At 39.8% G+C, this 14,763-nt stretch overlaps 1 protein-coding gene across 7 annotated transcripts in view; it reads right to left on the bottom strand.

The window, feature by feature from the left end:
- The window catches only part of PDLIM5 (PDZ and LIM domain 5), a 139,414-nt gene that overhangs the window by 26,275 nt on the left and 98,376 nt on the right, over nucleotides 1–14,763 (bottom strand). For 6 of the 7 annotated variants that reach the window (XM_059470327.1, XM_059470323.1, XM_059470330.1 and 3 more), the window contains one exon: nucleotides 1,984–2,147. In XM_059470327.1, coding sequence (XP_059326310.1) covers nucleotides 1,984–2,147 — 164 coding nt within the window. Of the gene's footprint in view, nucleotides 1–1,983; nucleotides 2,148–10,272; nucleotides 10,405–11,236; nucleotides 11,393–12,152; nucleotides 12,240–13,112; nucleotides 13,302–14,763 lie in introns of all 7 variants that reach the window. The other variant, XM_059470328.1, reaches the window with a different exon arrangement.

The raw sequence follows: 14,763 nt of genomic DNA, 5'->3' as shown, positions 1-14,763 counted from the left end.
ATGCCTCTTTCTCCTATAGCTTTTATTTCTGGCTCCCCCAATATTTTCTGGGAGAGGTTACAGCTTTGCTTCTTTGGAACTTAAGCAGTGCATCTCAGAACACTTCATCAAGACAGCACAAAGCTGACATCCTCATGATTGCTTCTTCCCACCAGCTTCTCTACCAGTATGAAGTTTCTAAGTTTTCTTTGCGCTGTTCTGGAACATAACAATCAAAAATTTTCCACCTGGCTTTCCCTCTCACTTGCCTACTCGGTATCTCTGATGAATAAAAAAAAAAAAAAATTCACATTATGCAAGAGCATAGGCATAGATTTCCAGACCACTACAGAATCAAGTGTACTTTCAGAAATCTCTTTAAAACTCTCTTGTTCATAAACATCTTAAAAAAAAAGGCTATGTTGAACATTTGACTCCTATTAATACTGGAGCACGCTAGTAGGATGTAGCAGTGCAACACCAACCAACATACTAAAAATGAGTGTGGTACTACAGAAACTCCAAAATCATGGGTGGTTTCTATGCAAGTTAAATAATTCATCACTTGGTGAGACAAAGTTATATCAACTGTGAAGTACAGTCACTTAGAAAAATGCAGGATTATGGCATGCCCACAAAAGCTTGCCTTAAGCACACATGCTACCAAAAAGGTAACTTTAAAAAGTCTTGCGGCTTCTGTTGCTCCTGTTCATTTTGAGTTTTTTTTCCCTTCTAATGCTAGCTAACTCAGAGAAGTAAAACAATGCTGGAATGAAACTGATGTAAATTTTAAGAAGTCTTTACCTTGCCCTCATTAGCAGAGTCACTATTTGCCAGGAAAGTACAGCAATGACAATGCATTGCCATCTTGAGGCTTCCTACAGAACTGCACAGCCCAACCAAAATACAACAACTTGCTACCAACCACAGCATTCAATCAGAAGTGCCAAAGCCATTATAAAACATGAAGCATTTAACACTGTATTTTTTTTTCTTTATTTTCATGCCAGGGCTTCTATGATTCCATTTTGGGACTGGATATACTTCAAAAGAAGGAAAACCCTTACATAGAACAAAACCAAACAAACACAGCTATTTAGCATAATTGATCCTGTCAGAAAGAGAATCAAGACTACTCCTCTCACATTAGCACGAAAAATCTGAATCTAAAGCCTAATTAATAATACAGATTTCCCAGATCCTTTGAAATTACTACACAAGTTTAATTCAGCACCAAAGACTGATTCAGCTTAAAAAATTACCCCAAGTAAATACCGGATGTAATACTATGAAAACCTCAGTACACAGTTGCACATACACACTGTATCATCTAATAACATAGGAGTGCTCATAAAGAAAACAGAATGCTTTGCAGATATAACACATTCTAGTATGGGTTCAAAGGTTTAGAAATCACTAAAGTTCATTCAAAGGTAGAAGCTATGTGAATTGTCCTTGTAAGAACTTCTACACACATCTCTGCAATCCAAACCTACGTAATAATCTGGCACCCTGCTCAAATAAAACCTACAGATGTCAAATACATAAACATTCTGGTGCTTCAACCTTTTTTATCTTTTTTAAAACTAACTAGTACTTCTGACAAGATCACTTGGAAAACACGTGTATATGGATAATATTGACGTATGTCAATATTCCCACGTGGAATAGCATGGGATATGCTTGAATCTACAGTCACATGGGAAGCACCAAGATGAAACTGTGGGGTGTATATACATATAATTGGTTGGTATAAATGCCTTTAATAGAGGTGTGAGGCAACTGATTTTGTTTGTGAAATTAATTGCATCTATGAGGCTACTTACAAAGGGTTTACTAAAATGGCTGAATTGGTTTTTCTTCTCTTTTCCCAGCAAACTGGCCTGTTCTCAAAACCCAAAACAGCCATTGGAAGCCTGTTGTTTTTACGCCCAAGGTGAAGTTTGTTTTCCTGAGGCACCCAAAGGCCTTTAGGTGAGCAAGAAAAGCCTGTCTGGGAGTTACCTGCTTGGCTTGGAGGCTGCCAGCCCTTGGCAGAACCCAGGGGTGCCACAGGCTTGAGGGCTGGGGCAGGTGAGGAGTTGGCAGGAGCAGGTCTCACATCCACGCTGTCCTGGCAGGCAGGGATGCTCCTCACCGGGGCAGGCTGGGCAGCTTCCAGGGAATCACTGTTCAGAAACCAGGGAAGAGTAAATAAATGCCTCTTGCTAGAACAGGAGAACTTGTGAAATGGAGATGTGGAGTGGCATTCCCTCACCCCAGGGCAACAATGCCGCACCCACTATCTGTCATCACCAACAATGCTGTGGCAGTTACACCCTGAAGCTGCTTTCTAAGAACTGGACATTTGAGTAAGGTCTGCCAAAAGTCAACAGAGTCAACTAAACCCCTTCACAATTTTCATTTTAAAAGAGTTGTAAGTTTCTTTGGTCATTAAACAACATGCATGATATTTTATATTGCCTCTTTAGAGCACTTTACAGCTGCTTTTATACTTTAAGGGTTGGCAGAACTCTTTTAGCTCTTTAAAAACACACATGATAAAAACTGAACTCAATCACAATCCACATGGAGTGCAAGCAGCCACTAATTACACTGATAGCAAGAACATTTTACATTTCTCACTTGCCTTTGGGCAGCTGAAAATAAATAATTTAAAACAGTCAAAGTAGAGGAGTAATTACTAATGAAGATAATTTACAAAACAAATGTACATCAAAACCAGGAAATTAACAACATTGTGAAATACAGCCAAATACATACATGAAATACCATTCCAAAAACATATTTTGCACAATTTAGAAACCCACTGGTAACACACTAGAAGCCTTGTATTCTTTCTTCTATTGAAGAAAAACAAATTTTCAGCACATGTGCACCATGTGTATTTTCACCAGGGTCATTCCCAGAATTACAGATTGTGCCAAGTTTGTAAAGTAAAAATCCATGAGCTATTTTTACTTTACAAGTGTTGCACATGCACAGTATTACCTTGCCTGTATGACATGCAACAACTTGAACACACCATGAGGCCAAAACAAAGGTTCATAACCTTGATTTTTTTTTTTTGTCATCTCCAGATTTACAGGGTAATAATTCATGTGTTTAGAATCTTCTTCCAGGGTAAGGGACAAAAAAAGTCATTCCCAGTTTGGAGAATAAACCAGAATGCTCAGTTTAATGAGTAACAACTATGGCAATTGCAGGCTTTGGTAACCAGCACTGGTGGATTTACTGTGCGCAGTGTGCCCAGAGAAGCACAAACTGAGACCTTGCATTCCATTATCTTCAAATGCTGAAAAGATATTTAAAGGCATTTGTGTAGCTCAAATGGAGGCATTGAAGGTGCACGTTATACTCCTTTGAGACTCATGTTCCAAGTCTTTATTACAGGCAGATTTTGAGGCAGTGGAGATACAGGGCAAAAAAGTGTAAATGCAGATTGAAAGAAAAAAAATAGGTAAGCACCCTCTGATGTGAAGTAGCAGCAGTGGTTGAAAATGACAAGGTAGTTTAGGATTGGCTTCCACAATGAAAAAAAGTGCATGTCTGCAATTTCATTGTTACAGAAACATCCTTCTGTACTGTTGAATATATTTGACATGTAACCCATCAAACCCAATCCAGGCCAGAGCCCCACTGCAACTTTAAGAATTCCTTGTTAGCACTGTTGATGCTAAAAAAAGAAAGTTTCCTCCTTCTCCATCCAAGAGGCTTATTACTGCTTGTCAAATAACTTTTCAAGTTTAGCACCTCTTCACTGCCTTTGCCTGGAATATATAAGTCATAAATAATACAAATCAGCAGTCAGAAATAAAAAAATCCTGCTGACTCAGCAGCTATCTTTTACAAGCAGAGGCTACTCAACAAGCAAAAAAGGATTTCAGACAAGCAGAAATGGTTCCCTCCAGGGAGAAGATGGCAAGGAAGCATCTTGAGGGAAGCCCACAAGGCGCATTGCAATGCTGATTGGAAACTCCACGGTTGCCATTTTTGTGGTCAAATGATAAGGCTCATGAATGACGTGGCATGGCAGTTCCTGAAGCAACAGAATGTTGGAGACACTCAGGCTTTCATTCAGAAATAAAGTGAAACCCTAATGATCCCAAACTAAAAGACAATTATAGACCCAGGTATAAGCTACTTCTGATGTTTTTTATCACCTCTGGAAGTTTTTTGTGCCAGGAGCCTCAAGGAAGAATCTTCTCAAGGGACAAGCCTGAAGCCATCACTCTGACAGAGAGGATGTTACTGGCCTCAGGGCAAAACTTCTGAAAGGTCTTGGACACCCTTTGTATTGCATCTCTGATTCTTCAAAGCAAAAATTGTATAAACTCAAGCCACTAGCTCAGCCTGTTAAGTTTACCGGCAGACTGCTACTGCAGCTTGGCAAGTCTCCACTGTGTGACAGTGCCCACCCATGGCTGCCTAAATGAAATAATGCACCATTTCTCTGGAATTACAGCCTCCAATCAGGTGGCTGTGAGTGCACATGCAATGTTCTCTACAGAAAGATTTATCTATGTCTCATTTTCAAAGATGCATTGCACCCTCAGCAATGTCTCCCTCATAAGAGGTTCAACCTTTTAAACTGAACTTGAAATTCATGCTGCAAAGTTAACTCCTCAATACTTTACTCCATGTTTTTCCACACTGAGAAACACTCAAACTCTAGTTATTGTTATCCAGCTTTACAAATACAGTCATGGATCTTTCCAGAAGCACACTTATTTTCTACAAGTGGCTGTACAATGCCCACAATTTGCCCCACTAGTATTTTAGAACTCACTAAGATATTGTACAATGATGACCCAAGTTTCACCATCTAGAAAATATAGGATTTGAAGAGAAAAAAATATACTGAAATTTAAGAAAATAAATATATTTTAGAAGAGAGTTCCCACCTGCTTTTCAGTGTTGTCACTGGGAAGCTGAGGGAGGATGATAAACCTAATGTATTTACCAAGCTCTGTGTGAACACTTTCTCAGACTTCCCAGCTGACTCTCACACTCTCACAGGTCAGCTTCAGGTCAAGAACATTTTAATGTCAGAACACTTGTATATTATTAATGACACACCTACCTTCTGCCTCCAGCATTAACATTTCCACTATGTTCCATAACTCTTAAACTCCTCCTTCTCCACCTGATGAATACTTACAGCAAAAATCAAAGTTTTCCAAGATAAAAACTAATGCAAACACGAGGCTCATCCCTGCAAGCTAACATTTCCTGCAAGCCGTGAATACTCTGCTGTCAACCTTTGGGCAAGGGGTTTTAACACTGCAAGAACCAAGGAATAGTGAAACATGAGTCTGTCAGACTCAGTCTTGTGTCCTGAAAACCCATGAGAATTTAGATTAATAAGCTATGGGAAGACTAATCAAAATAATTCTGGAAGTGGGTTGCAAGGGAAACAGATTGCAAAAACAGCCCAAGAAAAATGTCTGGCAAAGAAGCAAGCCAAAGACACCTCTCTATTTTTTACATATGCTAGCTTGTATTTAACAGACACGCCTGAAATTCCATGGAGAACAGCTCCTACCACACAGTGCAGTCTTATTTTATCAAATCAGGTGTGTGTATGGAAAACAAACAAATTCCTGGGGAACCAGCCAGGAGGCTTGAGGAGGACACACAAGGCTCCAGTGCCAGTGCAAACTTTATTCAGAGCTCACAAAAGGCTCCTCAGACTTACCCAGTCTCCTGGTGAACAAAAGCACCGTGGAAATTGGGGGGGAAAAAAACCCAGAAAAAGCGAGTAGTAATTTTTCCTCCTATGATGGAGGAAGTGGGTCCAAGTCACACTTGATATAAGCACCAGTTTTTCAGAGACCAGGCTGAATGCATTTTAGAGGCATTTTAAGAAATTTGCACTAGAAACTCCTTTTGAGTGTATTTAGAGGTTTTGATGCTTCTTCCTCCCTCAAAAACCCCAAACCCACAAAAAACCAACCAACCAAAACCAAAAATAAACAAAACTCCAATAAACCAAAAACACCCCAAAAAGCCAACAAACCAACCAACCAACCAACCAAAACCCAAGAAAACAAACAAAAAGAGAGAAGAAAAACACATGGTCTGGAGCTACAGATGCCTAAACCTCCCTCCATCCTTCCATAGCAACTCCTATACAATGCTGTCCAGAATTTCTTCACACAAACTTTAAAGAAGCTAATAATGGAGATGATATTATCAGCCAAAGGAGGACCGACTAAATAACTGAAAAGCAATTGAGCTTGCTGTCATGTAACTTCTAAGAGTATTAACGTGATAACAAGGGCCAAGTCACTTGGACTTTCTCAACCAGGTTCAAGAGATTTGGCTGGACCTTCTCCTCATGCAAGCCCAAGATAGTGGCTATCCATCTGTAAAAATAAGTAGTTGAGCCAGAGCTCAGTCTAGTACATCAGTATTTTACCAATAGTTCTGTGGCTATAAATGATGGCTTAAGTAGGTTGTTAAACTAACTTGCTCTGCTGTCCAGAACAACTGTGGAAGTAGGGCACAAGTCCCCTGTGGTGTGAGGAAATCTGCTGACAGGACAGGCCAGGTAGTATCTAAGGGACATCTTTGTCCAGACAGCCAGTAATTCTGTGATCTGCATGTCATTTGTTTATCAAACAAGTCACGTGCTACATTGTGTCTGGTATCAAAATACACAATAGCTGAAAAAATATATACAGGAAACCAGAAAAAGGCAGGTATGAGAATGACAAGAAAACTCCATGAACAAGGGAAATACAGATGGCTTTTTGCAAGGGTTTTCTGGTGTAACAATAGAGAAACAGAAGCCAAGAAGCATTGAGTGCTGACCTTATCCCTACTACAAGCCCAGTGTTTATATTTCATCTTAACCTAACAGTGCTCCACTATCTTGCTAGAAAGAAGTAAAGAAAATAAAGTAATAGAAAGAAAGAGCAGAGCAAATCATCTGGGTGGAGGTATTTCTGTATCAAATTACAGGGAGGGAGTATGTAACCCCTCTGTAAGCAGTGCTCTATACACAGAAATAACTCAAATCACCTTTCAGAGTATATATTCTCTCAGAGTTAACATCAGGGCTCATCTCACAAGGTGAGATTACCATTTTTTAAAGGAATTGAATGTAGCAAAGTATCAGGAAGATAAACAAAAAGCCATGCCAAAAACAAAAGGGCTGTCAACACCCATTCTTGCTAGTGTTTCCCAAAATTGCCCAGTGTTTCTGCCTTGAGATTTAATTTTAAGGCAGAGCTCTAATTCTTGGTCATGCAAGACATTAAATACATCATTTCCTGTGCTGCATGTGTCGTTTGTTAGAAAACATGCAAGCCCCATAAACTCAAGGCCATCCCTGTTGCCATTAGGATGAAACACTCAGCTTAGTGCAAGACTGCATAGCTGTTACACACCCCCAAAATATCCCATTACAGAGGAGTCTGGTGGGGAAGAAAACGTGTGGATGCTCACCACCACTTCAGGGCAATTACAAAGCCAGAAAAAGGTCAAGCACTCTGGCAGCAACCCAGTACAGAACAGTTTAAGACAGCCAGCTTTTTGGAGCAGAGACAGTGAAGTGAGAGGGATAAAGAGAAATATATCTGGAGGAATCTTACTGCAGAAGAGAATCAACACCCTGCTTTTGTTATAGCTATAACCTTCCTGAGTCTGTCCCCAGAGATAATGCAAAGAAGCCTAAGCTACCTTGGTAAAATAGATGCATTACCTTTTCACTGAAGGTATGAAAGATATAAAAGAGTCAGAGAACTCCAAAGCAGTTTATTACTTGGCTTTCTTAGTTAGGCCAAACAGACTTCGTTCTATCTGAACCAGTTAGTGTACTGCATTCTATTGTATACTTGTCCCTTTAGTTATGGGACATAAGATTTCAGCTCTCCTTTCTTATCAACTATTTTATTGTGGAATGAAGTGAGCTGCCATTTAAAACAACTTTTCAGCATTACATTCATTTATATATCACAGTATGTCACTAGATGGATTTTAATGCAAAGACATTATAATACCGAGTTTCACACTCAATGGGTACATTTCTCTCAAATCTATTATTTTTTTCCTGACATAATTTTGCTTAATCTTTGCTGAAATTCAGTAACAATATGTAGTTGCTGACACAACATTTATCTTCTTTTCCTACATGTTTCTCAAGCCATACAGCAAAGGCTGTGGTCCTTTATTCAACAGGACAAGACAGCACAAAGTTTCATTTCTTCAGCTCCATCTACTGGTAACCTCTCCTTCCTTACCAGTGCAGCAGTTCAGGACTAGGGATGTTAATATGGAAACCAGAAATCATTACCTTCATTTGTTCTGTGCTGTCTTCAGGACAACACTGGCTATTCCTGCAAAAATCCTTTTTAAAATGCAGTTTTATGCAGAGTGTTCTCAGACTAAATGTACTGCTATATCACATGTCCCAGATTTTAGGTCATATCCTGTTTGGGATGTCCCTAACAGCCTGGAAATGACCATCTTCCTTTAGCACCTTATGCCACAGCCTTGTAGCAGCAACCTGAACAACGAGGATAACCTGGCTACTACAACAGCTTAAGAGAAAATTCACTTTTCACAAGTTTAAAGGTTACCTTTAAAACCCCCTAAAAATCCATGCATGTTTATTTCAAGCCGTTCAACCTCAATCTTGATATATATCCAATACTGAAATAGTCTTTTGGACAGGCTTATATGGTCTCTGTACTCCCAGTGTACCTTCTGACTCCCTGGCACATCTCTCTCCAGCTCTGTCAGATGGAAGAGAAAAACAGATTAAGCTCCTCCAAAACTGGACCTCAGCTGTGGAAGAATGAAACCAGTTCTCCATTGTTTCCTGCCTTTTCCAACACACAGCCCCACGTACTTGTAAGGGACAGCAACTGAATGGAGACACTCTGGGAATCCCAACACCGAATGCATCTCCAAAAATAAATCTTCAACACCAGGAGAGCTTCCCCCATACAGTGAGAAAACAATGGACAAACAGAAAGCCAGTTACAGATTCAGGAAGGAGAAAGTTTCCATTAATGTAATAACCTATTTTCACTTGCCATAAACAATGCACATTAGTGAGTGAAGGAAAAAAGAAAAGAGAAGTCAGAGAATTTGTTTTCACTGTACTAAAGTATCACCAAACAAACACCACAGCTAAAGGATAGAGTCTTGCTGATGACATAGCCTGGGCTTCACCTGTAGCGCACAGACAGGTATCAGAACTCCTCAAGAGGTTTTCTCTTTCAATGTGTACATAAACGGTTTTCTAGTAATCACTCAGTGGCAAAAATAAAATTGGTATTTTAAGTTGTATTATATCACCACAATTCTGTCAATGCTCCTTTTTTAATCTTTTTTAAGTGGATACGCTACAAGTTAGAAATTTTGATACAAATAAAGTTAGTTTTGTGTCTTATAAACTACTATTTCCCCTCGCTGAGGTTAGGGCTACTTTAATCTTCTCTAGAGACTGAGGTCACCTTGGAAGCCATGAAAGAGAAGAAAAAGAACTAATACTTGTTACTCAACACGAGTTCCTACATCAAGTGGATCTCAGCTCTACTTATAGTTGGGTGTTATCTGTAGAAGGGTCCAACTCTTGTGAAAATATAAATAGGTACAAGAAAATGCACAGATTATTTCTTCCTTAGCACAATTTAATACATGCTGCCCTGTAAAATAACCAAGCAGACTCCTGCCTGTGCAGCTGAAGTCATAAAATGAGCTTTCCGCTGAAGCAAGCACTAACATTGCTGTGGTCAGGAAAGGAGAACAAACAGTCCTGTGCACTGAACAGAATCAGCACTGGAACAAAGAGCCTAGACAGCAAATAATTTTTAAAACAGTCACTTGCTGGCCAGCATGCCAGTTATTCGATTTCATACATTCAAAGTGAGCTTTAAAAAAATAAACTAACGTGACGCTCAGTTGCTCAAGGAACTGTGGCAAATAATTCACCCACACAGAAGTTTCAAGCCAGGATCTCTTGTTCTTCTCTGGCTGCCTCTGTAGGGTGATACTGCCTCTCTCAGAGGCTCCTGATACAACACAAGCATCACCATGCATTTAGAGGGCACTTGAAGCCAGTGAGGAAAGGAAACCTCTGCTTTAGTATGGTGGACTTGCACAAACACCATCAGCAGGTCCAGGGTGCACAGAGATGAAAGCAGCAGGGTTTGGAGCTGGTAACCTCGTGTCAAAGACCAGGACAGGCACAAGCATGCAGAAAACAGAAATGTGCTCTGAAGGAGTAGCCAGCTCCCTGTGAGCCCTAAGTGCCAACCACACACCACACCTGGACAATACCTCTTGCTCTCTGGCAACTCCAGAGCACCTGTGGACTTCCTGGAGGGCGCGCTGGCCGGCAGGGCAGGCTTTGCGACAGGCGTGATGAGCAGCGCATCCAGCAGCGAGCGGTAGGCACTAGGCTCGTGCAGTCTAGCAGGTGCGTAAAAAGACCCCACAAACAAAGGAGGTGACCACATGAAGTTCGGGAGGACTGGACCACAGGCAACCCAAAAGCCCTTATGAAAAGCATATCTGGAGAAAATTAATCCAGGAAAACCGATGCAGGAATTGTGTCTAAACAGGCAGCCCACAAAGTGGAGGCTGCACAATTCAGGGGAGGCATAAGAAAACCCACTAAGGTGTGAGAAGTGTGTTCTTTGTATATTTTTACCATTAATAAAGTAAAATTTTAAAAAATGAGAAAATGTTTTCATCTTTTTTAGTTTTCTGATTTTGTTTATGCTTTCTAAAGCACATAATTTATTAGCATCTTAGAGCATCTATCTAATTTAGAAATACCAAAATATGGGTATTATTGCCTAATTAAAAGTATTTTACCAATATGAATGGATGATCGAAAAACTTGTCATAATGTTTGCTCTAAGCAAGCCTTTATAAAAAGCAATGCAGTAAAGATTTAGATGGAACTCAGCAAGCTATTGTTTTCAAGCATCAAAAAGTTCCTCAAAGTTACAGATTATTCTTTGTCACTCACGTAACACAAATGTTATTTACAGTTAATTTACTAACTGAACTGTAAAACAGGTATCATGAGGAACAGAATGGTGGAATTACTCACCAAGTTCAGAGCAGCTAAGCTATAAATAGGGCATGGCAGCTTTGGACATATTCTAATGACTTGCCCAGTATTGTGACACAGCCTATTGATTTCACAACCCTGCCAGGGACCAATTATTCTTGTGTGAACTGGAACCCCCTTAAACCAAACCTATAAAACATTCCTTTTGAAGTTGATGTCTACCTGGCCCGGGCAGCAATAGCAGCAGACACTGCAGCAGCAGCCATGCTCTTAATTTTTGATCTCTGCTCGAAAGGAGAAAGAGCTGGAGGAGGAGAGGGTCCAAGGATCGGCAGATTTCCCGAAGGATCTTCCAGTGTTACTTTTGCAGCACAGAAGCTTTGAGCCAATGCAGGAGAAAACAGAGAAAGTAGGAAAGATTGACAGAGATACAGTACAACACCAGACCACATTAACCACTGGAGAGTTATGGAAGTTTCCAGCTCACAGAGACATCAGGCAATGTGTGAGTGACTTGAATACTAATATAGAGAACAGCAATTTTGATTTCATCCACAAATAAAAGTATTCCCTCATCAAGTGAGCATTTAGCACCTGTCAGCCTTTAAATTCCTCATCACAGACTGCCTCACATGCCTGGGTCATTCCCACAGAGCCAGGGCCCAGAACTCTCCACATGGATCCATTTAAGTCTCCATGGTGCGGACAGAATTAGCCATGAAGATTATTCACCTTGTCTTCTTTTTCATAATAAACAGTAAACATAGAAAACTGGAATATTTAGTGATATAATTTCTGCAGGCCCACCCTTACAAAATTCAGTGTGTAACCCCCTTTTATTTTGGTCTACTTATTTTACAGGTGGAAATGCATTTGAACAGAAAAAAACAAAAAGTGAAAATCCAAGGGTCCTAAATAAGTCGAATAATTTCTAACCTCTAACTTGGGTTCTTATTTTAAAATTTCAAGATTATCCACGGAATTGCTGTATATTTTTTTAAATAACTAGAAAGACGAACAGAGCACTCTAAATACCTACAGAACAATATACCATTACCCAGATTTAAATGCAAAACCAGTGCCTGAATACCTTGCTTACACCTAGAAGCCTGCTGTAGATATACCTTAAAATATTTACCTTGTATGACTTACAGATGATTTAGACTGAAAGCTTGAGATTTTATTGAAAGAATTTGTTTCACAAGTAGGCAGAGATGCTTCATGCCTGCCCAAAAGCAGCAAGAGAAGAGAAGTCATTAATCAAGCACTTATTACACCTCTGGCAATACTAACTAAAGGTCAGGAGTTAATTTAATTTTTTTTTCCTAAAGCTATCCTTACCCATAAACAAATAAATCAAACGGGTATGTTTTTTTCAGGTATCCTGTAGTGTTCATTACTGAGGGAAACACCTTTTCTCCCTATTGGTAAATACTTATATTCTGGATGTTGTCCCATGATTACACAAGTTAAAGCTTGTATTCTCCTCCAAAAACTTTGGGCTACTGGATAATTTAAAAACAAACATTTTGTAGCAAGGGTGACTATATTCTCCTCGTGTAACCAACTTCTGCCAACAGAACCCAACTCAATCTCCTACCCATGACTGCTTTTCCTCCTTGATCAAAAGGCTACTTTAATTTTTAAATTATCTTTAGAAGTTTTGCCTAAAAGCTACTTGAATTTCTAATTACTATATAAATTGCTACAGAACTATGAGGGTCAGGAAACCCTTGAGCTGCTCCATCTGGACAGCATCATCATCAAAAAAAGAATCAGGTGAAACTGTATGACTTTAAACCTAAAGAGATACTTAGACTAGCTATTAGGAAGGAATTCTTTACCATGAGGATGGTGAGGCACTGGAAAACATTGCCCAGAGAAGCTGTGGACACCCCAACCCTGGAAATGTTCACCTCCAGATTGGATGGGGCCCCAAGCAATCTAGTCTAGTGGGAGGCATCCCTGCCCATGACAGGAGCATTTGAATTAAATGATCCTTAAGGTCCCTTGCAAATCAAATCAAACTCTGTGATTCAATGTGCGTAAAACTGCAGTTTCTGACTGCACCTTTCTCACACAGCTGGCTCAGATGTACCTGGCAGGGGCAGGAGGCAGCCCGAGGGCTGTTCCCACAGGCAGGGCTGGAGAAGGCAGCCCCCCAGCTGGGTGAGCAGGCAGGGGGAACTCGGTGGTCTGTGTGGCCACTGCACACATCTTGGGGACAGCAGGTGCTTCGTCCGCCGGCAGAGAGCTTGCTGCATCTGGAGCAGGCACCGTTATCTTCCTAGTTGGTGTTAATTTCATGAGTAATTATAATGAGACAATATACAGAGAAGAAACTTCTCATTTGATTAAAAATACATAATAGCAATGGCCAACTCTTTCTAGCTGGTTTTCTTGCATCTGTAATTCTTGCATATTCTGTAGGAACCAAATATTCATGCCCTGGGAATCACACCATGAGTAAAACAATTTTTGGAGGCATTTTTACAGCTAAAGCTTGAGCACTTGTTTAACCACAAACCCAAACTATTTGGGTAGTTACTTAAAAGATAATAAACTTGAACAAGAGCACAATCAGTATGCAAGAAACTACCTAGTGTCAGGAGAAGACACTTCAGACACAGAGGCTACTTGGCTGCTGGAATTTAAAACCTGAACAACTGAAGGGCTGATGAGGTGTGCACTTGCCTAAGACTTCCAAAAGGTTCTCAAACAAAAATTCTATATAATAATAGAAAGAAGAAGGACAAGTAGATTCACCACAAGAGAGCAATATTTCTGCCCTGTATTTTGATTCCTCTTGCTTGTCATCACACCGAAACAACCATAAAAACTCTTGACAGTTTTAGTACAGTCAGCCTGAGACCTCCTCTTCTCCCAAACTACAATTTCTGCAGAGAATATTCCTGGCTGTCTCCTTATGAGAAAGTGCACAACAAAAATCAGGACTAATACCGATTATTACTTATTACTAAGCCTTTGTATTTATATCAGGAATAATTCCATTGAAAGAAAATATAAAAGTAGATCTGCATGACTGTAAAAGGCATGTCTATAAAATACAATCTAAAGACCTGCTGGCATTACATCTGTTTAATATTAGTTATATACTTTCTCTGGAAGTGCCAGATTCTGTGGTTTACATGGTCTAATGCTGCCAGGATTACTTCTTGAGATGACTTTTTGGAACTTTCTGAAAAGGCTGTCATTGCTCTTAAGTATTTTACTGTTATTTTACTGTTAAACTTACAGGAGGACATCACATACATGAAATAGAGTAATAAATAATACACTATAACTTACAGTAGTTGGTTATATAGACATACAACAATTTAAGACTTTCAATAAAGAACTAAACCTACAATAAAAAAGCATTATGAGGTCTACCTTATAAGCAGCTCACTTAACTTTAATCTAGAAATCAAATCCAGATCCTCCATACATTTCACAGCAAGCTTTCTCCTTCTTGGTGGTTAAGTAGTGGCTGATAAAATTTACAGAGCTTCAGCCAAGAAAAGATGGAGCCCATTCGGAAAATAGAGGCAAGTCCTTGACAACAAATTCAAGGCTTCAGTAGCAACAGCAAGTCTACTCACCCTTGGATGGCCCAATTTTGCTTTACTAAAAGCCTGACATGGCACTCATGAATTGCTCCATACAGCTTTCCAATAGCTGCCATTTTACTAAAAAAGGGATTTGAAAACCAGATTTGCTGTATTTTCCACTCAAAAGAGCATTATTAA

Source organism: Ammospiza nelsoni, chromosome 4, assembly GCF_027579445.1.
Source record: "Ammospiza nelsoni isolate bAmmNel1 chromosome 4, bAmmNel1.pri, whole genome shotgun sequence".
NCBI classification, from domain to species: Eukaryota; Metazoa; Chordata; class Aves; order Passeriformes; family Passerellidae; genus Ammospiza; species Ammospiza nelsoni.
This window is presented reverse-complemented; position numbering and strand designations above follow the sequence as displayed.